At 45.7% G+C, this 25,341-nt stretch overlaps 4 protein-coding genes across 8 annotated transcripts; all 4 read right to left on the minus strand.

Annotated features, from left to right (window-relative positions):
* Window positions 1-55: 55 nt before the first annotated feature.
* LOC100841429 (WD repeat-containing protein 13) lies at window positions 56-4,254 on the minus strand. The gene is made up of 12 exons (XM_003567123.4): window positions 3,947-4,254; window positions 3,733-3,839; window positions 3,434-3,494; window positions 3,183-3,327; window positions 2,933-3,070; window positions 2,132-2,271; window positions 1,928-1,975; window positions 1,565-1,675; window positions 1,306-1,484; window positions 1,106-1,227; window positions 575-651; window positions 56-492 (listed from the first exon to the last, which is right to left on the minus strand). The coding sequence occupies exons 1-12, from the start codon at window positions 4,142-4,144 to the stop codon at window positions 382-384; spliced, it is 1,437 nt and encodes a 478-aa protein (XP_003567171.1). The 5' UTR covers window positions 4,145-4,254; the 3' UTR covers window positions 56-381.
* Window positions 4,255-6,451: 2,197 nt separating this feature from the next.
* Window positions 6,452-7,175, minus strand: LOC104583335 (extensin-like). The gene is made up of 2 exons (XM_010235218.1): window positions 7,091-7,175; window positions 6,452-6,897 (listed from the first exon to the last, which is right to left on the minus strand). Exons 1-2 carry the CDS (start codon window positions 7,173-7,175, stop codon window positions 6,452-6,454), a joined length of 531 nt encoding a protein of 176 aa, XP_010233520.1.
* A 1,375-nt stretch (window positions 7,176-8,550) lies between these two features.
* On the minus strand, window positions 8,551-16,535 carry LOC100843855 (red chlorophyll catabolite reductase). 4 transcript variants are annotated; one of them, XM_024459740.1, is made up of 3 exons: window positions 16,017-16,535; window positions 15,085-15,720; window positions 8,551-9,013 (listed from the first exon to the last, which is right to left on the minus strand). In XM_024459740.1, exons 1-2 carry the CDS (start codon window positions 16,389-16,391, stop codon window positions 15,091-15,093), a joined length of 1,005 nt encoding a protein of 334 aa, XP_024315508.1. In that variant the 5' UTR covers window positions 16,392-16,535; the 3' UTR covers window positions 8,551-9,013; window positions 15,085-15,090. The 4 variants fall into 4 exon arrangements, with proteins under 4 accessions (XP_024315508.1, XP_014755212.1, XP_003564341.1 ...); XM_014899726.2 differs by lacking the exon at window positions 8,551-9,013 and adding an exon at window positions 10,193-10,934; XM_003567124.4 differs by lacking the exon at window positions 8,551-9,013 and adding an exon at window positions 11,953-12,090 and having other exon boundaries at window positions 16,017-16,534.
* Window positions 16,536-19,889: 3,354 nt separating this feature from the next.
* LOC100844155 (purple acid phosphatase 2) lies at window positions 19,890-25,081 on the minus strand. Of its 2 annotated transcripts, XM_010234119.3 has the most exons (9): window positions 24,924-25,081; window positions 24,542-24,809; window positions 22,138-22,338; window positions 21,941-22,052; window positions 21,555-21,781; window positions 21,234-21,372; window positions 20,804-21,024; window positions 20,366-20,487; window positions 19,890-20,287 (listed from the first exon to the last, which is right to left on the minus strand). In XM_010234119.3, exons 2-9 carry the CDS (start codon window positions 24,725-24,727, stop codon window positions 20,089-20,091), a joined length of 1,407 nt encoding a protein of 468 aa, XP_010232421.1. In that variant the 5' UTR covers window positions 24,728-24,809; window positions 24,924-25,081; the 3' UTR covers window positions 19,890-20,088. The 2 variants fall into 2 exon arrangements, with proteins under 2 accessions (XP_010232421.1, XP_003564342.1); XM_003564294.4 differs by having other exon boundaries at window positions 24,542-25,072.
* Between the last annotated feature and the right edge of the window lie 260 nt (window positions 25,082-25,341).

The following is a 25,341-nucleotide window of genomic DNA, read 5'->3' on the forward strand; positions in this document are numbered from 1 at the left end:
AACTGCGCAGGCTGATGACACGCCTGTGAACAGATAGTAATATGGTCGAGCACAATTGTTTCATCAATTGGATTTGGAAGATCCAATACTGTTTCCGCTATACCTTTCAACATTGAACAACAAAATCAATATAACTGGGGCCAAAATCATGAAATGATACAGGATACACCCAACAAAAAAAAAAGATTTACACTCCACTGGGAGACCTATACTTCCGTAAATAAAATTGAAGGCCGGATCATGTTCTTTGCCCGAGCCTTGTGGTATGTTACAAACAACATGATGGAAGGTACAATATGCGTACACGGTGCCTCTGTTCGGACCATGTATCAGCCTCTACAATTGATGTATACAAGCATCGTTGGGATGTAGAGTCCCTCTCTAATTACTTTTTGCTCTTTTCCATACAATGACTGTGCCGTCCGAATCAGACGAGGCCAACAAATTCTCCCCATGATTCCAGGCCACTCCATGTACTGGAGAGCCATGTCCCTTGAGGAATGTAAAGGGTTTTATTAGCACCTCAACTTGTAATCAAAGTTTAAGATGTGGCATAGAGGAACACTAAACGTACCTGCAGTTTATTTACACATGAACTTTTTGGCCGTGCCAAATCGTAGAAGTAAACATTTGAATCCCCACTGCCAGTAACTTCATATTCAGAAGAAATTCAAGTCAGCCACATATTTTATTGTAGAAGTTCAGGACTGCATTATAGAAGAATAGAAGATAGACAAAAAGAAATCGAACTACATGGTGTCTTCATTCTGTTTTTCAGAACTACATGGTGGCTTTATTCTTCAAAGAGCTTGTTTTAGAAGTTCAACTGTACAGCCTAAACAAATTAATAACAAAGCTTGCTCAGAGAACTTGGAATCAAGTGTCAACTGTGATTGTCTTGCTACTTCATTGAACGAAAATTGAGGCTCACTGTTTGTAAATATTAGATGGTAAACAATAACTAATGAGAGGCAATAGAAAGTGCAGCAGTACTTGAGTGCAAACTGTTGGGAGCAATTCGACCCTGGAATCTGGAATTCTGGATTGCCAGCAGCTTAAGTTTCAGTGAACCCATAGGCAACAAGTACAAATGGTTCCAACTCACCTATGAATTCCCCCTTTTCAAGCGAAAGAAGTGGACAGAAAGAAGCACGGATACTCTGCACTGGCGAGGCCAACTTTAGAGAGCATATGACAGTCAAGTATCCATGGGCATTTGTTGCAATGCTGAAATGCCAATAATAAGATACTAGTGAGATAAAAGTGTAAGGCACCACAGGATAGGCAAGTAATAAACTAGCACACCTGAAAAAATAGAGGTTTCCATCTTGAGCACAAGATAGAAGTACAGGACAACGTGCTACCAGAGAAAAGGTGCGGTACTGGATGGTCGTGATCAAAGATTTGGTCTTACAACTCTTGTTCTTATGAGTTCTAGATAATGACCCTGTGTGAGAGTTCACACTAACAGTATATATGTAACCCTGCACATTCGAAGCACCAACTGAATATTATGAACTTTTAAAATACATATGATTGCTCAGCAAACTAAATTATAGTATACCTGCGCATCACCAGCAAAAATAAGCTGACCAGTGTGATCAATATCCAAAGCTGTAACCGCGTTATCAAAGGTGAGTTTGCTGATTACTCTCCCAGTGCTAAAATTGATTGCCTAGATTAGGAAGAGAAATGGGTCACTTGGCCATAAAAGGAAAGGAAAGAAAATGCTTCTGATTACATAAGTTCACATGATTTTATATTATTTAATGGGAGCAAGGTAAACCATCTTCATTGAAATAAAGACCAGAACAAACAAACATCCCTTTTCCATTATTATATTGCACAACAGAACATTGATCAGAGGATCAGGCAACAAGCAACATATGCGAAAGAGAACTACTGTATAACAGGCCAGGATTTTTACATTGATTTCCCTGTTTGCATTGCCAACTAACAGCAAATTATTATTCACCTGCAGTAAAGTTGAAATAAAAAAGTCAATATATCATAACTTATGCTGATTATCATACAGAGAATTATTATCTTATTAGCACTGCAGATGCAGATAAAGAGCATAAAGAAGAAAGAAGTATATCAATCTTGGTTTTCCTGCTATGTTTGGACTTACAGGATGAAAGCAGATGCATAGCTGGGAAGAAACTCCATATACAACCCTGATACAAGTGCCTTTAGAGATCTCCCATACTCTCATAGTTTTATCCATGGAGCATGAAGCTATGTACTGGTTATTAGATGAAAAATCAAAATCTGTAATGCAGTTAGAATTTGAAAACCACAAGATACTAGATAACAATGAAGGGATAGACAACAAAATGCAGCTTAAATTGACCAAGCTTCATTTGTATTCATGAAATAACATACAATAAGATAAGCCTTTCGAGTCTTGCACCCTTTCTAGTTATCACAAACCCAAATTCAGTTAATTATCTATATTACTTCTGTGGATAACAAATATATAATCTCAGTACTATGGGTTTCCCTCCCGATCAGTGTGGCAGGTATATTTATATCCAGAAACTACAACGAAATGAACCAGTGCGACTGCTAAACAGGGTGACAGCAATAGGACACAAAAGCTTGGGCATGTGTAGCAAGCCTTTATTAACTTGTGAAAGAGTTATGGAGTTATTTTTCTACCTGGCTCAGGCAATTAGTTTTTTTTTATAGTAAGGCAAGGTGCTGAATTAGACACCAGAAACACCAGGAGATAGTCCCTCTAGAAATGCAATGCTTGATACCAGGTACATGGTTCGATGCAGATTTTATACGCATGGGAACAGATCCTACTAGATAAGGCATCAGTTTTCCTAGTGCTCGGAATCCACTAAATTGTGACAAATGAAGTACCGAAGGTAGATATGCAAACAAACAAAAAAAATACTTTACAAACACAAATAAGCAGTCTAACCTGTAATATCTTTAGAATGCCCTATTAATTTTTGAAGAACAGATGGTGGGTCAGAAACCTGGCAAACCGTCAAACTGCCATCTGCTGAACCATAAGCAAGCAGATCTGAATTGGCACGGCCAAATTTCAATATTGTAACTGCCAAAAGTAAAATCAAAAGTGCATGAGTATAATATTCAAATAACTTGCATGATAAAACACCATCTTTTGTAGAGAAGAAATTGTATAGCATGACCATGAGCAAAATAACCTGATGCTTTGCAGTTGTCAAAAATGCAATGCATTCCCACAAACGAGTATGCAGGTTCAGCAAATCTGACATGGCGCTCAGAATCACTCTGCTTTGAGCTGACGCTTGCGGTCCGGCTTAAAATCCCACTATTACTTCTGAGGTCCTGCGGCAAAAATGTTACATCAGACTCCACAGCAGCATGTGTAGACACGGTTCTTCAGGGACAAAAGTATCCACATAAGGTTCATAACAAATCTAAAAGGACAAACCCGAAGAGAACTCCAGCTGTCTGCTTCAGAAAATGTAGAATGTCCAGGAAACCACCTCCCACTGGTTAATCAGAACGCCTAAGATGTTAGATTTCAGATTTCATAAATCATAGCACAGTAGCACAATACATGCTCAAAGGATTGGGCTCCAGAGGAAACTGGTGCGGAAGCACAAGCAACCTCACAATGAATTTAATCAGAGCAGCGCACAAACTTAGCAACATTTTGTCCCCATTCTGTCTTAGGTACGGGCATGGCAGGCGATGAGGCAAATAGCAATTAGAGGCGCGAGGCGTCACCTGTTGCCGGGCGTGCTGTGGGCACTGCTGGAGGCGGCGCCGCCATCGAGACGGCGAAGGAGGAAGTTGCGGTAGGCGACGTAGCCCTTGCCGTTGCACCGCCAGTCCTGCAGCATCCCTCACCAATCCATTCAATCATCCATTTCCCCACAGCGAAAAACAAACATAATATCATTGGCAGTAAGACACTACCGAGGGGTCTAAGAGCGCGTACCATGCGGTGCTGAAGTGCGGAAGGAGACTTGCGGCGGAGGAGGAGGCGGCGAAGGGCGGCGTAGTCGGGGTCCGGACGGGAGGAGGAGGGGATCGGGGGCTGGAGGACGCAGCTGAGGAAGTCGGGATCCGTGGGCCGGGACGGGGTGGGGGACGCCGACACTGGGGTCGAGGCGGAGGCGGCGGAGTCGTCGGCCATTTTCGCAGCCGCCCGCGTGCGTGCCGCCGTGCCGGTGACTGGCGCGCCCCCGGGGAAGAGATCACAGAGAGCTCGGATCTCGGGAGAGCGTACGGGGATGAGCTGGCAAAGTTTTTTTTTAACTTCTTTTTTCTATTTTTCTTGTCCGTGCGCACGACGGTCGCCGGAGGTTCGTGCTTTTGTCCAAAACCTTTTCTGCGACGATTTTTCTGACGAGGTTGCATAATTTGGAGCAACAGAGCACCTGATAATGTATCATGTGCTCCTAGCTTCTTTTGGAAACGTATGACACATGACTTTTATTGTTTGTCAAACTTTAACACAAAATACTAACATGCACACGGTCTAATGAAGATACTAAATTTTTTATCAAAAGAGGCTGCCCCCGGTTTCATTAAAGGAAATCATAATGTCTTTTACAATGAAGATACTAAATTGTTATCGTTGTTAGTTCAAATTTGAACTGAAACAATGACAAGAATTTAGGATCAGAAGAAGTACTGTCTATTAATTGTAGTTGGTGATGATGGTGGTCGGCGGTCGGTCGTAGGTCTTTTCGTTGAAATTACGAGGGATATGCTCCCGAAGAAAAACCCAACGCATCCTTGAAGCTTGCAATCTGAACTCTTTCTCAGCACGTGACTTGTCTCCTGCACTCACATCCAAACTCCTCCCCTGCGCCCAATCCCCTCTCCATGCCCCCCCCCCTTCCCAGGCCACGGCGCCCTAGCCACTCTCTCGCGTCAAATCTGTTTGGTGGGGGGGAAAGAGGTTGGGATCCATCCCCGTCGTGCCATCTCAGCAACCCCATGTGCCAATGCAGTTCCGGTTGCCCGCAGCCGCGTCGCGTTCGGTGGTGGCAGGTGTGACGCCCGAGCAACCTCCTTGAGGAGTTCCTATATCACCGCAGCCTCAGCCAAGGTATAGAAGTTATTTTGTGTATATGAGCTTTGACTGGAGGGTGATTAGACTGAAGTTCCAACTATTGTCGTGTCCATAATTTTGGCCGGTATCTCTGATAAAATTTGAAGCTCATGCCTGATCAGTCATGTTACTAGGGTTTCATACGCAGGTTCAAGTATTTTGTGCACTTATTTGCCAATATGATGGGATATGCTCTGTGAATGGTGAGGTGCTGGCAAGTTAGCAAACTTATTGGAGGAAGAAAAGCATATTATTTTGTTGCCTGAGCATGTTATCTGAATGCACGCATTTCTTTTAGTCATCCATGTTGATTAGGATATTCCTTTTTGGTAAATTATGCACTCAAGATTATTTTTTCTAAAATTAACATTCAAGCAGTTAATTAATTAAGAAAAAAATTAAACAAGTTTTACAAGCAGTTATAGATTTAATCATTGGTTAGTAGCTTCAAATGTTGCCATTTTGGTTGCATGAAGCCGTGTGCCAAGGGTTAGAGCATCTGGATGACAAGTGGAGCCCATGCTTCAGTGAGCCATATTTTTTTTTGTTTCCTTTTTCTCCTTGAGGTTCGCCGTGGAAGCTTAGAAGGGTTGTGGCAGATTCTACTGCCATACTAACTCATGCGAGTTTAAACAGATGTCAAAGTGGTTAGCATAGGAAATTTTAACGATAACGATTTTTCAATGGCGACTTGCACACAAGTAATTAAGCTCCTTCTTTGCAATCAAAGACATTATTTTGTTCTCTCCACGCTATGAACTCTCTGAACATGGACTATTTATTTGATCTCTTCAGATGTCAATTACGGCACGCATCCTGAAAAATCCAAAGTAATTAATGCTGACATTTTTATTCTTTAGGGCCATACAAGAACTCTCTAGGTAAAATATATTCCATGTAAATCATAGGGTGCGGCGATATCTCAGACACCTAATTTTTAAGGAAAGACCTTAAATCTCAGTCGACTCATCAGTATCGTTGGATTAAGATCTGAGTGTCATCTCCACTTCTTACTCTCTCAAATGTTGCCGTTGGATTAAAACCCAATGGCCAAATTAACAAGTCGACTTATCTCTGACTAAAAGACAAAGCGACTTCTCAATAAGCTCGTTTAAATTATTTGATACTCTCTGCGATCCATATTAATTGTCGTTGGATTGGAGGGAGCATTTTTTTGAGAAATCATAGTACAAAAACGCATACATTCACAAACACGCACGCACACAAATCGTACCCGATTTAAATTGTTGGATATATAGATAGATGTGTCTCGATCATAGAATCTAACGAGTAAACTTTGGCTAATAAAAACTCTGGGCTAATTAAATTATTCTGCACCCATGCAGATCGGCATCGGTTGTCTTGCTGGCTGATGAGTCTTCTTCACTGGATGGAGCAGGTGGATTGGTCCTCACCGTGGTGAGGACCCGCCGGGTAGGGGTTGTAGCCGTACTGATACCCGGACGACCCGCCCTCCGTCGTCGAGTACGAGTCATAGTGCGGCGGCAGCGAGGGCGCCGCGTACTGTGGATGATCAAACGGCGGCGGCTGGTAGTACTGTGGAGGCGGCGGCTGCTGGTAGTACTGCGGAGGAGGCGGCCACATGGGCTGCGGGTAGTACTGTCGAGGAAGACCGGGCGTCAGCTGGGACGGCGCTGCCGGCGGAGGATGAGAAGAGCTTTGAGTTGGCGCCGGCTGCTCCGGTTCGGGCACGATGGTGACGGCCTTTTTCATCAAGCTCTCGAGCACCGACCTGAGCGTCTCCGCGTCGGCCGAGCCCCAGACCACCACCAACCCAGAGTTCACAGACGCCTCCACCCTCTCCACGCCTGCAAATTAAAGACATAGATTATCAGTATCAACCACGCATGTATAATACTCTGCTATATATATAGATATAGTCATCACTGATTAAAATGCATGCATGCATGCAAATTTGCATGCTATACAAATACAATGCATGCACGGGTTGATTGATATATCAGCTGGTAGGAATGACCGATGACACGTAATTAAGCGTACCACCGACGTAATTCATCAGGCCCTTCCGGATCTTCTTGGCGGAGCGTTCGTTGCGCACGTCCATCTTGAGGGTCACCCGCGCCATTGCTCCGCCGCACGTGCTGCTCTCGCGATCGTCCTGACCGATTCGATCGAGGACCTGACGTGTTATTGCGGTATCTATATGCGCATATATTGTACGTGCACGTGTTTATACATGGACAGGAGGTCGGGAAAATTAGGTAGCTGATCGGGCAAGCGATGGAAGAGGATATCGCTATATCCCTCTCCTCGTCAGATCATTGTTCTAGATTTTGCAGTGCGGTCTAGATTAATCGTCACATGCATGATAAAAGGAAAAAAAGAAAATCCGATCGAGTACGTACTCGAAACACCAATCGGTACTTGGGTAAAAATCCAATCGCTGATATGCTTATGTATAGAGGATGTCAATAAAAAAAATTCTTATTCGTACTATGGAAACTTTTTTTAGGAAATGTAGTATACATGGAAACTGGAAACCAAAGTATTGGTAAACTGCACTATTTTATCCTACGGATAAGAGACACTGTAGTTTTGACAAACTACAACATTTTTGTAGTATCGGGAATACAAGGACCTCTTTGGTGCCGTTGTTAATTTCTGCTAATCCACCTACGGACACCTCTGTGTGCACACCGCTGACCCGTCTCCAGCCCAGACGGGGCCGCGCCGCCGGAGGCACATCGCCAGCACCACCAGATCCCCTTCGGAGATGCGGGAGAGACTGGTCATGCTCGGGGAGCTCGGCGAGAGTCTTCGCCATGAATCAGCCTCAGGCCAGCGGCAACGACGACGACCGGCAAAGTACTCAGAAGATTAAAATACAAGGTACAGTATACAATAAAAATTCATGTATTGGTGAATGTCAGGAAATGTACACGAGGGGTCGAGGAGGGGGAGCTACGAGTAGGCAAATAATCTTCACCGTCGATCACTGAATGTGCAAATTATAACGGCTATGTACAGATATAATAATTAAAAATAAATAAATGAAATATTTGGATACAAGTACACATATATAACCTTGAGTCCGTGAATGCCATCTCATGAAGAGGACCCACCAAGATATTGCTTGTATCCAAATATTGTTTTAGTGAATTGCGATGAATAATCGGCAGGTGTCGCAAAGGGCCACCAAGATGCGAGTGCGGGATTGATCCAACAACAAGTGCTTGGTCGCTTTGGCTAGCAACGAATCAAGCATAACCATGAAAGGAATCTCCATTACGAGAAAAGAGGAGGAAAAAAGCCATCATGTCCATACGTACCTATAGGCATTAATCGCCATAGGAAAAAAAACACAAAATTATATAGCGAGTATACCCGCGCAAATGCGTCGTTTACCCGGCTAGCAAGCACCATGGACTAGAAAAGGAATTAGCCTGGCTTACAGGCTAGATGATATGTCTATGAGTGTATCAGATGAAAAGCCATGCCAACAAGCACCTTCAGGCTAGATGATATGCGCACCCAAATGCATGACCACGATCGCAACTCAATACCTGAAGTCGATTCTCGCCGTCGGCTGCCAAAAGCAGCATCAACACCAAAAACAACATGATGAAACAAGAGATATTTCGTATCGAACGTCAACTATAAAAAAGTCATACAACCCAATGATTGGCCTCGTAGATACAAATTGTGACGGATAAAAATTAACGGTTACTAAACATAAATACAAAATGAATCTATTAGTAAAACAAAAATATAAATAAAAAATATATTGTTTCACTATACAAGTCTAGCTACACAATCAAGATTATGAATCGTGAGGTTCCCTTTAATGCACGTTGTTCTTTTTCAGAAAGTCCTTAGGTTAATCTTGATCCAGCTGTTGCTCTTACTCCTCTCCTCAACCTCAAGAGCAGAGCTATGCAAAGGAAAGGTAATACTCCCTCCGTCCTGAAATAAGTGACGTGAGGGAGGAGTAATAAAAAAAGTACAACTGCAGAAATTTGTCTTTTGGACTGAAGTTGCAAGTGAAAAACTGTAACTGGACTTCATTGTAGAGAAAGTACCAAAGAAGACCTGACTACCCGAAAAACAAAGTAACAAAGAAGACTCTGCCACTGTGGTTATTAATGCTCGCAAAGTAAGTGCATGGTTATTAAAAGTTCATATTGTAGAGTACATAAGAGTCAGGAGAGCATTGCAGCATTGGCTCGAAGCGGTGAGTGTCTCGTCAGTTAGAAACATTTTGCAATTCTTCAGATTTTTACTCATGTAATGTTATAGCACGCTTGAAGCTGTTGTTGCCCATACTGAAATTGTTGTTGAACAGTTTGACCCACACTACCTCTTCGGCCACAACCTTCTTTGCTGTAGGCCTTGCAGAGTGCATAGAAGTAAAATGAGCTGTCATTTGCAATGTTTAAAAATAATGACTTTGAGATTTTAGTTTGACATCTTCAACTAATTGACGGTTTGTTTGTTGTCCGTTGCAACGCACGGGCATTTGACTAGTTTTCATAGTATGTCGGTTTGAAAATGTACATGTTGATATTCTTTGCTTAAGTTTGATCAAACTTTAGAAAATTTGGCAAACAACAAAAGTTATATGTCCTGCATTTTGAAACAGAGGGAGTATTAAGCATGTTGGCAACCAATTATACACAAGTAAAAGAGAGAATGAAAATATTGCAATTCTCGGTAAACTTGTATGTGTAAGCTAGTGTCGAGAGGAACCAAGTACACTAGCAGAGGTCGACTTTGTCGTAGTAGTGCATACTGGAGACGGCAGATGTCATGGGATCCTCTAGAGGTATAGGGCGGCTAGTCTCCCACGCACTCGCCCGACGCCCCCAATTGTGACATCAAACATGGCCTCGGTCCCCGAGGCCTGAACAAAGTTAGTATTGTGCGTGCACACGAAGGCAAGTCTAATCCACGTTGTTCGTTTTCTCCATACAGAGCTTTGAGCATAGCTTTTAGCCATTCTCGCTGCCTTCCGTCCCTTTATAGTAAAACATGTACACGTCTTTAGATTCAATTTTGATCACTAACTAGACATGATATATAATTTATGCACCATAAAGATTATATCATTTGGTTTGTATTCGAAAAAGGTTAGCAATGATATCATGTTTATGCCACATTATCCACATATTGCTGGTGTAATTTACTGACAACGCCATTTTTGGTACAAACGTGCAAACTATTCACGTGCACCGCTAGATCTCAAATGTGTGGTGCAGCTCAAAGGTGTGAACCAAAAGTCAAAATACCTACTTAAACATGTTTCTCACATAACTCTTGTCTCAGTAACCCATACTTGCACTGGATACACCTTATGTTTCGACCCGGAAGTCAACTTTTAACTCCAGAGAACTCAACTCCCAACCATCATCGTGTGAATATTCAACCAAAAATCGCGAAAGTAAAAAAAAGTTTGGAATTGCCTCCGCCTTCTCTGGCGTCGTTGATGCAGCCAATCTGGGGAGATGGCAAGGCGGTTGGCACCCGCAACGGCTGAAGAGGTGTCAACGGCCCACGAAGGTGTGGATGTCGCCTCGCCCGCACCACCAGGCCCACGCCGCCGAGGCCGCACACACCACAGGCGCCCGGTTCGCTCCTTGTGCATGGCGCGAAATTCCACAGCCACGCCGCAGTCGAGCGCCAGACCCACGGCCACTAGCCCACACTAACCACCGGAGTTCAGGGGGTGCCACCACAGAGTCACAGACAGACTACCCGTCTACCCGCATGCTTCGGAGACGGGCCAACTGTGGCGAGGAGTAGACGGAGGGAGGCCAGCTGGGCCGTGGTCGCTTCCCAGCCTCTCAGGTGTCAGGTCGCCCAGGGAGAGCGACATTGGAGGGGTTCTCTGAACAATGATACTCTTTTAGTTCCTCAAGAATAGTTGAAGAAGAAAAGTCTGAAAGGATATATTGTTTGCTTCTATATGATCAATGGACACGTAGAGAAGAAAAACAAGGAGTGAGAGCGAAAGGAGCGTGTAGCTCCAAGGACTCTTGCCCAACCTCTGTGCCAAACAACATTGCAGATCATCGAATGTGAGGTCTCAACAGTCGCTTTCTGCTACTGAAGATGATGGCACACACTGCTTACTGCTTTGACAAGCAACAGGCTTGCGATTAGCTGCAAAAGGAAGAGGCTGAGACACCTAGATGTGTAGAGACGCAAGCGACACCAGACAAGAAACCACACAAGTGCAGCTTGATTAGACACACGGATTGACAGAAAGATGGTAACATCGGACAAATTTATCGATGCAACATTCCAATTCAACTGTTCTGAGTCTGAGGAGATGAGATGCCGTCTAGGAACAGTTCTTCTAAATGACTTTTTACTCACACACTTGGCGATCGTGGTCCATATATCCGGTCCATATATCCTGAATGTTACGACTATTCTACCCCAAAGGCCTTCCGAATTTCAGCAATGACTCGGCTAGACACATCAGGATCAAACATCCTTGGCAAATTTGCAGTCAGATCGACCTCGATTGATTTTAACCTTACGATTCGGTCCCTTCTCAGCATGCTGTCTCTCTCGCCCTCTTCCATTTCCAAGGCCTGATCAGCACAACTATTAAGCCAGGTTTGAAGAACCCCCTTCGCAACCGACGCCAGTCGACCACGCACTATGTCTTCCAGGACATCCTCTCCACCTTGCCCACAGTCAATGGTGACCAGTATTGCTGTTGGTGAAAATGCACTGCGCACGAAGAGCGATGGTGATCTGTATGGACGGGTTTGTGGCAATTCTTCAATGCTTTCGCGTTGCTTGTCCAGCTGAGTATTTTCATAGTACTTCTCGATGTATTCTGGGTGGAGCGCAAGATCTTTCCGTGGAAACAGGTCCAGGACGACAACCATTAAAGTTGGGCTGCCTTGTATTAACTCCAAGAGGAAATGTGGTGCATCCGTTGAGGCATTTAGGAAAATAAGAATAGATGTAATGTCGATCGCACCAGTTGGTACTTTGCAGTGAAGTGAGGACTGCAACATGAAATCAATCTGTAGACGAGAAACAACACTTTTCAACTGTAGTTGTTGTTCCTTGAAAAAAATGATATTTTCTACTGTTATTGATCATAACTAAGGAGTAAGTAACATAAAGTAAGTTTTTGTCAGTTTCAGAAAAGAAAGCAAGTTTTTAGCAGTGAGTCTATGTTCTCATGATTCCAGAGCCATTGTTTATTTTGGCCACTGCGTTGGCAATCTCAGATGGAGCTGTAAGGTTGTACAATACAATACTATAGCATAACCGTTTGACTCCCAAGGTTTCACAACACTAAAAGTGGATTGAGTTGACAATTGCTAATTCAGCATTATCAATTTACTCTTAATACTTCGAACCTGTGCTTCTAGAAGCGTGCCAGGCCACCCTGCTAGGAAATAAGTGATCCTTCCGAAGCAATTGTTCTGTTTCATACAGTTTGGACAAATTGGCTCGGCCTTTGACAGAGCATAGCTCTCTTTGGCGCAGTCGAGAGCTACCGTTACTAGTATGCTTTCATGGAGAACTACTCCGACTCTATTCTGATGGCCTGTCCCTGTGTGTTACCACTTACAAGTGAGCTGTACTTCCTAATTGGCCGATTTCTATTTGCGTGCTGAATACTTTTCTTCCTTGTAAGAGGTTGAGTGTGTTTTGTCAATGAGTTTTCCTTGCAAAACGATACCACTGGCTTCTAGTAGTACCACTTGTGTTTGCAAAAGGAAATTATGCATAAGGCCATTTTTCCCTGTTTGGAATGGATGTAGCTTTTGTGGGGGTCATGGTTGAACTAATACCGACCAATCTACGAAAATTATATCCATTGATGACAACGCAAGTGTTGGAGAAACTACCGATGAGCCAGGCGCGCCGCGGCGCACGTCCAGCGAGCCGACGGCACTCCCGGTGCCGTTGCGGAACTCGGCGACGTCGACAGGCACAGCCGAAGGCAGTAGCCGCGTGCCCAGCCGCGCCTCCACCTCGGCTGAGAGGTCCTGCGCTACCTCCCGGTGCGCCAGGGCCGGCATGCGCGCCGAATCGGCCTCCCGCGCCGCGGGGGCAGACGCGCGCACAGTGTTCGACGTTTTGCCCCTGAGCGGAGGAGCCGCGCGTGGTAGCGGGAGCGTGCCGGGCCGGAGGTGGGAGAGTGTACGGACTGCTAATACGGAGACAGAGCGCGGGGCAGGGGCGGTCGCCGGCGGCGAGCGGAAGTAGTGATCTGGTCGGAGCATGGCCCGCGATAGCTGTTGATGCGTGGACGAAAATGGATGTTCAATGGGACGGGGGAAGGGAGATGTGAAGTAGCCAAGTAGGATGTTGATCCATGCCACTGGATAACAACCAAACTTGTTATATACAGGGGTCTCCTCTTGTAAAGAAACGCAAACACTTCAAACTTCAAAGATGCCAATCTCCAGAAGCAAGCGTCATTGTAGAGTACGAAAGCCGGAAAACAGCCATGCCGAGTACTTTTTCTCTGGCCGTAAAATGCAAGGCGCTCCACAAGTGTTAAAAAATTGCATGGTATTAAAAAATTGCATGGTATCAAGGTCCAGAGGTGCTTCCTGGTGCGGTAAGCACTCCGGACGTGCTTCTCACCTTCATGTGTAAACGAAAAAAAAAATGCTTTTTAGAGGGCTAGAAGTACCCAAAAACTGAAGCAGAACTCCAAACAAACAGTGCAACACTTGACTAAATTAGTATTGTACTATTTTTTTCGAAAAGAAGGAAAGCCTTAGGCTTCTGCGTCGATCAATTATTAAACATCATTCAAAGTATACGTATCATAGTTTAGAAAAGATAATGATGCAATAGAATGAAAGGAAAAAATCAAGTTCCTTCCAGCCTAAGACCGGTGCGCCATCTAAACCGGCTGAAACAGTTAGTTATATCTATTGCTAGCAAGTAGGATGTAAGTAAAGTGAAAACCTGTAGGGTTTTTTTAACATATAAAATAAAAATAAATGACAAAACATTTGATCTGGTGTAATCTTTCGTTTTCTTTGAATTTTTTTGGGAATATTCTCTTTCTGGAGGAGCTAGTATTGTTGTTTCTTTGTTTTTGTTTCAGACGTTGGTAAAGGAAAAAAAATTCCTTCAAAACCTTTTTACTATCCACTTGTTCAAACAGGTCTAATTGAACAGTCGACTCAAGCACCTACTATATTCAACGCCTAGGGTTTCAGATTTTTTTTTACTGAAACCAACACTAGAAGTATGTTTGTTTGTTTTTGGATTTGGGATCAATACTGGCACTCGGTATGACTTAATAGGTCATTTGACTTTATGTGATTGACATGCGGACCATTTGCGCATGATCCACATGTCGGTCTTCCCGGAGAGTAATAGGAAAGCATGTACTCCCTCTGATTCTAAATTCTTGACTTAAATTTGCTCAAATATGAATGTATCTATTCTTAAAAAGCGTCTAAATACATGTAATATTTCGACAAAAATTTAGAATCGGGGAGTAACTTTTTTTTTCGAACCCAAAGTAAGCTTGACTTGAGTAATTAGAGTCGACGCCGGTTAGCACGTACTAGCATGCAGCAAACGTGGAGTAGCACTCTCCGTTGGTCATTTCAATCGGGTTCAATTTTTTTTTTCGAGAAAATCAGGTTCAATGTAGAGTTGTTGGATTGCGTTGTGTTGAACTTTTTTATGATTTAATTTGAAAATAAGAAAAGTTAATTAGCCAAACGGAAAATAAGTAAAAGCTTGATTATCATCACCTAAAGACAAACTCAAGTACTCACACTCGGACAGCAAATTTTAGCTTAATTGTTTGGTGGTCACATGTACGCGTCTAGAAAAGGTGCACCGGGTGAGACGCTGCACCAAGCGTCTAGAAAAGGCATCGACGCAGATGATCAAGCACTAAAAAAGAACCGATTTTTTTCCTTTCCAAGCACCGGCCGGGCGATCCCGCTGTGGCAAAAAGGCCCAGAATTTTTTATGCCGTTCTAGTGCCATATATGGCTCTAAGACCTAAACTGGAAACAGAGTAGTACCTCGATCTAGCGCCCTGTGAACGCCTTGCCGATCTCGGCGACGACCCTGCTGGAGACATCGGCGTCGAACATCCTAGGCAGGTTAGCCGACAAATTGAGCTCCACCGACGTAGTCGAGATCATCTTGTCCCTCGCCACCATCCTCTCCCTCTCCTCATCCCACATCATCCCCATGTCCGCCCCCGCGCCGGCGCAATGCTCGAGCCAGACGCCGAGGACCTCCCTGGCGGACTCCGCGATCTGGCCGCGCACGATCCCGTCGAGCGGCGCGGCCGCCCCTTGCTCGCCGCACTGCACGTCGACGACGACCGCCGTGGGCGACCAGAGGCTCCGCACGAGCAGCGACGGCGAGACGTACGGCCGGGCCTGCGGCAGCGCCTCGATGGCCCCGCGGTGGGCGTCGACGCCCGTGCCCTCGTAGTACCTGGCGATGTAGTCCGGGTGCAGCGGGAGGTCCCGGCGCGGGAAGAGGTCGAGGAGCACGACCAGCGACGCCGGGCCGCCCTGGATTAGCTCCATCAGGAAGTGCGGCGCGTCGGTGGCGCCGTTGAGGAAGACGATCAGCGAGGTGATGTCGATGGCCCCTCTGCCGCCCGGGAGGTCCCGGTGGAACCACGCCTCCAGCATGAAGTCGATCTGCGGTTCATGAGAAAAGGAAATCAAACAATTGAGCAACGTACGTACTGGAAAAGTGCAGACGTTCCCTGTTGTTGACTAGTACAAGTTGTACTCCTTTCGGACCTTCTCGCGTAGCTGTTTGAAGGCCACATGCTGGTTACGAGTTACGACTCGTCAAAGCGAGACTGTACCAACAATATGCGGAATTTTCTTTCTGGTGATCTTGATCCTTATTTCATTGAGTATAGATTTTAAGTGAGAAACAAAAGTGACCGAGAATCCCAGGTGTTTCGCCTTTCGCGCGCAGTACGTACCGACGAGCCGGGCGTGCCGCGGCGGACGTCGACGGAGCCGAGGGCGTCGCCAGCGGCGTTGCGGAAGTCCGTGACGTCCGCGGGCACCTCGGACGGCATCAGCCGATCGCCGAGACGCGCCTCGGACTCGCCCGCCAGAGCCAGCATCACCTCGCGGTGCGCGAGCGGGGGCATGCGCGCCACCGCTTCCTCCCGCCGGCTCAGGCTCGCGGCCACCACCGACGACGACTTGCGCATGCTCATCTGTGCATCAAGACTACGGTGCAGGCGCCGATGACGGCGTGGAGCCGCGTTGTTGATGGAGAACGGCGCCGGCCTCGGCGAGCAGAAGCGGACGAGGCGGAAGTCGCCGGGTCTGCACGGGGCGGGAAGCATGTCCGTGTGTTAGCGCGATCGAGAGGGCCGGGGTGTGCGGGGTGTATGTAGACAGGAGGGAGGTGCAGCGACGTGTGGAACCCGCTCAAGCTCGTAGCGACGGAGAGAGCGCCAGCAATGCGCCGTTCGATCTTGGTGTATATTCGCGCACACGAGCTGGACTTGGTGCTTTCGTCGTGATTTGGCGTCTCGCAGACTGCCAACGCGTGAACGCACCCGTGTACGACGAGTGAGCGGAGCCCGTTAATTTTCGTGATTGGTCACCTCGTACCAAGAAAAAAAGGACTAGCTGCTATTGGATGTGCTACAGTTGTTCGGCTATCACTCACGGGCAAATGGAATTGAAGACCACTAACGATGTCTTCCACCGCTGATGGTCAGTGGCGTAACCGTTTGCAGTGACAGCCAGATGACGTGCCTACCGAAACACCGCTGACGGATGTGAACTTCACTCGTCAGAAGTATACACAGTGACCTGTTTTTGACATGCGGCTCTGTGAAGTATACTATGATTACGAAGATATATAAATCCGACTTATATACGAAGATATATAAAATCGACTTAATCGTTAAAGTAATAGCCATGACTAAACTAATCCAAGTATCGACAAATAATCATATAAAAGCTTGATCTTACATTATGATTTATTACTACTCCCTCCCTCCGGCCGGAATTACTTTGTCACTGATTTACAGGGACTAATTAAATTCTCATGCGTTGCTACAAATAAAACAAATTAGATTGCTCGCTATCTTACTGGCAAAATGTATCATTGATTTGAGAGTGAATTCCATTTCTTACCCTCTCTTTCAAATGTTTTGATACAATCTACCCGTATTTAAGGAAATTTTCAAAACCTTTGCCGCTGATTACCTCTTTTAGTAGATTTTCCCAAATCCCACGTTTTAGACAGGCGGTGCCAACTTTTCAGGCTTATGTGGCATGCCATGCTGGCCTTCGGTGTCGAACCGGCCCGGTTCTGCCCGGTTCATGTCCGACTTGACCTGGGCTTCATTTGGGTGGGGACACGATCGCACGAAGCCACCAACAGAGCCAGCGGGACCTCGCTCGTTTCGGGTTTTTGGTCTTTTTCCTTGTTGATTCATCGATGGAGAACCAGTTTTACGGTTTGTCTCGCAAGGGGCATGACCCCGGCCATGGTGCGTTCAATGATCTTAGGTTCTCATCGTTTGAAGTGGGCGATTCATGCGGCTTTTCAAAATTTCTAAGGTTAGTTCAGCTTGTGCAAGCATGATATTCTACAATTTTGTCAACGAATACGTAGAAAAGAATCAAGATGCTAAGGATGGATCAAGAGAAGTTTACTTCAAAAGACTACAATGAAGCTTTTAATTTTGTTGAGTATCTTTGTTATTTGTGTTTGTTCATATATCGATCTTTTGTACTTTGCCTCTTGAATCAATAAATCTAGATTGTTGCTTAAAAAAAAAGCCAGCGGTACCTCGCTCGTGTCGAACGGTTTTGGCATTCGCGGCTCTCCCGGCGACGCAAGCGGATCGATCGCCGTGGTCACAGGCGACGTGATTGCCGAATCTCCTCCACCTTCTTCTCCTGCTCTATTCATTCCGGCAGCATCCAGCAACAAGTTAGAGAGAACTCCCCGGGCGCTGTTATCACCCACAGAGGAATAGCTCGAGCTAGCAACGCCCTACCATGCAAAATAGATCAACCACATTATGCACAGCAGCACGAATTAAGCAATGGACAACCCAAAATCCAAATGATACACCTCGGTGCTCTCTATCTCCGTGATCACAATCCCCAAATCACGAATGAAACCCCCAATACCAAATGGAAAGGAGAAGGAACTGGAAAGGGGGCTGATGAACGTACCATCGAACAGACGGCGAGCTTCGAACGCCACCGGAAGCCGCACTTTCCCTTCCTCCGAGACCAGCCGCCACCGACGCCGCCTGGCCTAACCCAACGGAGAAATATGGAAAGACGACCGAGAGCACTCCCTTCCTCCATCGCCAGCCGCCGACGGCCGCTGCTGGCCGCCGCCGCCTAACATCCTAAGCCGAGCGCGAGATATGGAGAGAACGATTCCGTTGCTCGTCCAGGTGCGGTCGAGATTCTCGTCCGCCGGAAGCTAGTTCGCCCATCTCGAACCGGATGAACCGGCACGCGCCGTCCTGAACTGGACCGAACCGGCCGGTTTGACTGCGAAGGTCAGCGTGGCATGCCACCTCAGGCCGAAAAGTGGGCCCCACGAGTCAGAAAACGTGAGATTTTGGGAAAATTGTTAAAAGGCGTAATTTCTTGCAAAGTTTTGCTTAAATGGGTATAATTTTTGAAATTCCCTTAAATGGGGTATATTGTGTCGAAAAATTGAAAAGAGGGGGTAAAAACTGGAATTTACTCTTGATTTGATATTTTCTAAAAATATAGCAATCCATATCTGTACGAGCCCAGAGAGTTTAAAGATGTACGAAAGAAGCTTCTGGTCATGCTAGTTCTTCTTAGAGGAAATTACACTCTAGGTCCATTAACTCTTAGTCCATAAACTTGCAAATTGCACATGTCTAACCCTAAACTTGGCTCGCTCGCACAAATCCGGTCCAAATCACGTTTTTGCCCCGATCACCGATGACGTGGCATCCGGTGTGGACTTCGGGGATTTTCGCGGGGGTGTTTTTGCAAGTTTCTTTTGCAGATCCCTCCCTGCCTCAAGTTTCTTTATTTCTCAGGTCCAGTGGAACCCAGCCCTGTTAAATATTGCAGATTACCCCTTCTGTACTCTGCTTTTTTCGTTCCTCGCTCCCTGCCTCCTCATGTTCCACCCGACGAACTCGAGGCGGCAACTGTCGGGATCGTCGGTGACGGGAAGTGCTCCAACTGTAGGTGATGCAGCACTTGTCGTACCAGCCGGCCGCACTCCGGCTGGCGGCGCACATGCCGCGGAAGTCGCGGGCGGCCACTCGCAGGTTCGCGAGGCACTCGGCCGGCGTGGAATCGCCGCGGCAGAGGCCCCGGACGAAGGCGGTGTCGTTGCCGGTGCCCAGGGACAGGGAGGCGAAGCCCGTGGGCGCCGCGTCCTGGGGGAGGGCGTTGAGGAGCGCCAGGAGGTTGGCGCGGAACGTGCTGCTGTTGTTGGTGGTGGTGTTGGACGTCGTCGGCGGCGGTGCTGGGGAGGGGGAAGAAGCTGCAGGGGATCCGTCGCCGCACTTTACCCCCGCTTGGGAAGCTGCGAAGCTTGCCATGAGGAGGAGGAGCACGAGCGCTGGCGCTAGGGACGCCATGGCGGGCGATGGCTCTGTTTCGACTTTGGACGAGCGCGCGCATCTGGTCACTAGAGATACTATTGCTGTGCTCCTAGTCCTCGATGTTTGATTGCACTGGCTACTCGATGGCTAACAGGAGTAGCCGTGCTCGATGGGTAGCCTAGGTGGGAGTGGACACTCGTGTGGTTGAGCTGCAGCGTTTGATTGCACTAGCGTGACTTTACCGTTTGGGTCTTTGGCCTCTCGCGGACAAAAATCTTACTACATCGGGACTCTGGACTTTCCTTCGACAAATTATGATTGAATACATGGATCGAGGTTCAGCCACTCGACCATACTTACGATCTACACCTGAACATTTTTACACCATGCTGGAGGGGTTTTTTATTCACGAGGAAGCGCGTGGGACATTTCGTTCTTTCTTTTTCACATTCACCATGCCATGCCGTCATCACCGCGAGTCGTCCAAGGAATCGTCCGTGGGCATCCAGTACCTGTTGGTGAACCACAGCGAGTCGGCCGCCACGGCGCTGCCGTCCTGGTTGCGGTGCCACGCGTAGTAAGCGTGCGTCCGGTTCTTGATGTCCAGGATGGCGTGCCCGAAGCTTGCCTCCCTGAACGCCGAGTACCTCGGCTGCGGCTCCGACATGCTGCATCCCACAAACAATTAAGGCCACAGATGAATTCGACCACGACAGGATGCAGGGGAGGGGGTCTGTCAGTCTTACTTGGTGGCCAGCCCTTCCTGGTTTCCTCCGTCACCGATGGTGATGTAGACCGGAGCGGATTGGTCTGGTATCGGAGAGCATAGGCCGTTTATGATGTTGTATGCAACATTTGATATCCTATGCTGCAATCAGATAATAAAGTTCTACGTCAGGAGCTGAAGGTGCAAAAGTACTTCAATGGGTCAAAAAAAATCTGAATCTTTTTACACTTATAAGCGTGACAACGAGATAGTATTTGTGTACTGAAACACAAAGAAATGCACCGAAAACAGTTCGAATTTCACAGGAGACTGAATTCGACAAAACAATCAGCATCCTAGGCAGTTTCGAAAGAATAACCAAGACAGTAGAAAAGTAGAAATAGCAAGCATGACATGATTGAATTTGATTTGTAAAGTGTTTTTTTTTTCGTGCGGGAGAGATGATTTGTCCACTTACTGTCCTTTCGTAGGCATGGACATGTCCTGCAAACACAACATCAACTTTGTACTTCACAAACCATGGCTCATACATCACTCTCATGCTTTCACCCTCCATGTAATGGTAGTTGTAGCTGTTGTACCATGGAGCATGCATCAGAACAATCAGCCATGGAGTTTCGCTCCTGTTGACCTTGGGGAACTCAGCTTCAAGCCACTTGTACTGAGGAGTATATTTTCCTGGGTAGGAAGCAACAGACCTGTCAGGTTACCTCAATTTTTTGGTACTGGCTATGAGCAAATACGCCGTTGTAAAATCTCTTTTCAAAAGCAAACAAAAAATGTATTCTTCTTTTCTTCAGAAACTGTCTTACATCGCATGACAATAAATTGTGACAATTCTTTTTCTTGAATGTTCTGAAACGCAGAGTCGAGAGAACATAACATACCATATGCTGAATATGATGCCAGGACAATGACATAAGCAGAGGCTCTTTTGATAGAATACCAGTAAGGTGCCGTGCTACCTGAAGCCTTATAAGGGGTGGGATATCTGTTGCTGTATGGCTTGAATGGCTTTGTTTCACCCTGCAAACACGTGCAACATTCTATTCAAATATGCATAATTATATGAACTTTAAATGTAGCACTATGTAATTCAATTATAGCCCGGCTAAATTGTTTAGCAGTTTGTACATCTATTTGAGCTGTAAATGCGTCCACTGAAACAGAACGAAATGCGAATGAGGTATGAGATAGTACTATCTTACAAGTTCAGGAGCAAAATCTATCTCATGGTTTCCAGCTGTCCAGATCCAAGGCTGGTATGCAAGATTCCGTTCTACAAATCTTGCCCATGTATCCCACCTCACATTATCATGATATGGGTAGTTATCTGCATACGAAAGGTCCCCGACAAAAAGCACAGCCTGCGCTTTTGAATTGGACTCGTAATGAGCAAGCGTGACATTTGAATCGAAGCTCTGACCAAGATCACCTAAACACAATAGTAAAATTCTCAGCAATATTACTCACAGGTCACAAGAATATGTGGTGAATATGCATTCTGATAATGAGATAGCATATATGAATACACAGTTCTTCCTAAGTACAGACATGAGCGTGTAAGCTATGTCTTGAGCAAACTTGGTGGTACCTATCAGACCAAATGTGTATGGAACATCTGGGCCACTTTTCGGAGGGGTCCTGAACCAAAACTTCCTCAGTGTCTGTTCAGTCCCAACAGCATAGTAATACTTAGTATCAAACTGCAACAAAAGTCATAATTAAGCCTTGAATTAAAGCTTCAACCTTCACAAAATACAAGCATTAAATTTCTGATGAGCTGATAACCTCCAAGTTTTTTACTGTAGAATGATGAATGTATCCTGAGGTATAGTTGTAGAATGTATACTGAGTGTGCTTGCCCTTTGCGGAACAGTTGAGATTATCTTGTGAAGTCCCGTAAAGCACTGTGCTTGATCCAGGCTCGATTGTTGTCACCCATGAGATTATCATGGCTGTACCATCATGGTTTCCTTGTGTGATGTGAACCTTTTACAGCACTGTACAAATCAGTATGAAAGTGCAGAATACAACACAATACGTCCACAGTTGCACACGTCTTTCGTACTGTTCGTTTATTCCAACAGCAATACTAAGTAATTCTATGGAATAAGACATAATTGACATCAACATCATGGAAAAGGAATCATATTATTAAATTCAATGGACTAAGATTAAGTAAGATGCAAAATGGTTCTTATCATGGAAAAGGCAGCATAGTATTTAATTCTATGGAGTAAGACTAACTTAACGGGCAAACACAAATATATGATGTCAGACTAGCCCAAAAGCTGGTGATACCTTTAGAACTGAGTAAACTAAGAGTGGCATCAAAACCATTACACTTTAATCCAAAAGCACTGATTTGTGATGTGAAATTTGTGGGCTGGCACTAAGCAAGTGTTGGAAGTGGCTAAAAGGCAGAACATATAATTTGGAGCCGCTGAAATAAAGAGAGAAGACCCGCAACCTACCATACCCATCCATAGAGTCCACTGAAAATCTGCTATGCAATCATCAGACTAATTGGGATCTGTTAAACGTTTCAAGAACATAGCATAGGCTAATGAAACACTAAAAGTGATTGCAGTTATAAATGATTTCCACTATGTTTCCATGGAGAAGGTGGCTTCCTTTTTATTGAAGTTTCCACATGATATATTGACCCAGGCAGCCAAAATTTGTAAAATGCACAATTAAGGAATTGAAAATTGAACTTGTTCCAGGGCCACTGTGCCAGCACCCAAACATACATAAAGGAAATAGAAGAATTCTACCAATTTTCAAATAAACATAAAGCCCATGGTCATGAAAAAGTGATACAAACTAAAAATCATGAAATCTGACTTAGAGGAGGAAAATATATGTATACTAAAAAAGCAATCAACCCAAAGTTTTGGAACCATACAGAAGGACCTTTGCTTGTATCATAGTACAAGACAAGTAGGAGTAACAGCTTTGTAACTCTTGCATGTAAACATCTAAGAAAGAGCTCTTTTACGGTACCCCGAGTTTAACATGGATCGTTCATTTGTCCTGATCTAGTGGCCCGTATGATTTGGTACTCCATTGCTAATCCTACGGAGTACCGAGTTGAAAACGGATGGAGTGCCCTGATTTGGAGGGCAAAGTAGTAATCTCGTCAGTGTATTTTGTGCCTAAAAAAACTGAATCGTTGCTTTCAATAATAAAAATCATGCTTTGACCTAACCCACCCAGCCACCGCCGGCAGAGAAGATGAAGGATGCGCTGGATGGAGCAGCAACCGACCTCTCCGACCCTGGTCGTACGGCTGAAGCCATTGTTGTAGTACCGAGGTCACCTAAGTCCTAACACCGACAACCGTTGCGTGCCCCTTTTGCGGGAGGAGCCGCCGCCACCCACCCATAGAAATCTGGGCTGATTCAGCCTGTTTGCTCTGGTTGATTCGTTGGTCATCTCGATCTTGCTCTGCGTGCGTGACTGTGAACAAATTCAGTTCAATTGCCCATATGTTGATGGATTATTTGCCCCGTGGATGCGATTGATCTGTAGGGAATCATTGGCATTCTAACATGCATTGATTCAGCTAATTTGATTCCTTAATCATATGAGCTAGTTAGGCTCCCTAGCTATAGCTTTGAACAAATCCGCAGGACCTTCGTCGTTCAGTCCATGGCGACAAGGGATGAGACGGTTGTATTAACAGGGATTACCGGAGTAGTTTAAGATGGGGTATTACTACTAAATTAATTAGCAAAAGATAATGACTAAAATACCCTTTAGAATGGACGTCCAGGTTTACTTGGTACTCCCAACTCTAACTTCGGAGTACCAGGGTACCGTAAAAATTACCCTAAGAAAACTACCGCATGTAACAGGCCACGTTCTAGGACTAGCATGAGTAGAGAATGGGAAACACATTTCATGGAAGTGTGTACACATGAGTTCACAACAACTGCAGGCATTAAAAACCACATGGTGGCCATGAAAATACTAGTACTACTAACATTTATAAGGATTGAACAATCCATAATATCCTCATCCCGTGCTGCAATTACCACTAGTAAACTCTCGACCAACGCCAGGTACGGTATCACGTCAATCCCATTATCCCAGGCAAGTACTACTGTATAAGATACTAAGCCTAAACGCAAAGGAATCAACGAGGTACAAATGGAAGGATACAAAATCATCGGCAGTCCACGATTACCTGCTGCGGCGCATTGTGGCCGGCCGGAGGGCGGAAGACGTCGGCGTCGAGCGGCATGTCGATGGCGTGGCCGAGCTGCCGCTGGTACTCGCTGGTCTGGCCGGCGTGGCCGCCAGGGCACGCGACGCCCAGCAGCAGGACGGCGCAGGCGACCGCCACCGCGCCGATTCGATTCACCGGCCCCATTTTCGCGGGGCCAAGGGCTCCGCCTTCTCCTTCTGTTCCGTGCTCTGCTACTTGGTTTCTTTGCCGTGGCTTCTTGGAGGTTCTACTCGGAGGACGGAAATGGGATCGCTTGTTTTGATATCGTGATTTATATAAATCGGTTGATGGGTCAAAGCAACAAGGAGAGGCAGACGGAGGGGGAATCGAATATGCTCACCCGAGGTGCCAAGAAATAAATCGGAGATGGCGATGGAGAGGATTGATTACTTCATGGTTTGAACTTTGAACACGCACGCAGGTACTAGGAGGGACCGAGGGAGGAAGGAGTAGCAGTGATATAGGGAGCGGAGTGGTGGGGTTTCGTTGGGACTGGAGACGGCCAAGTGGGACGGATTTGGGAGGGGACAAGATCACAAGGGAGCTGGGAGTAGCCAGGGACCAGGGACCTTTAATTAATTTTAATTTTTCATATTTTTTTAAAGGGCAAAGAAGCATCGAATAATTGTCTTTGTATTCTTAATTCAGGGATTATCAATTGTTCAGCAGATTAATCTGTAATCTTAGAGGGATGGGACACATGTTAGAAATAGCAACTGTGAGATGTTGCAGCAATGCGATTCGGCATCACAAACACA

This window comes from Brachypodium distachyon, chromosome 2 (assembly GCF_000005505.3).
Source record: "Brachypodium distachyon strain Bd21 chromosome 2, Brachypodium_distachyon_v3.0, whole genome shotgun sequence".
In the NCBI taxonomy this organism is placed as follows: domain Eukaryota; kingdom Viridiplantae; phylum Streptophyta; class Magnoliopsida; order Poales; family Poaceae; genus Brachypodium; species Brachypodium distachyon.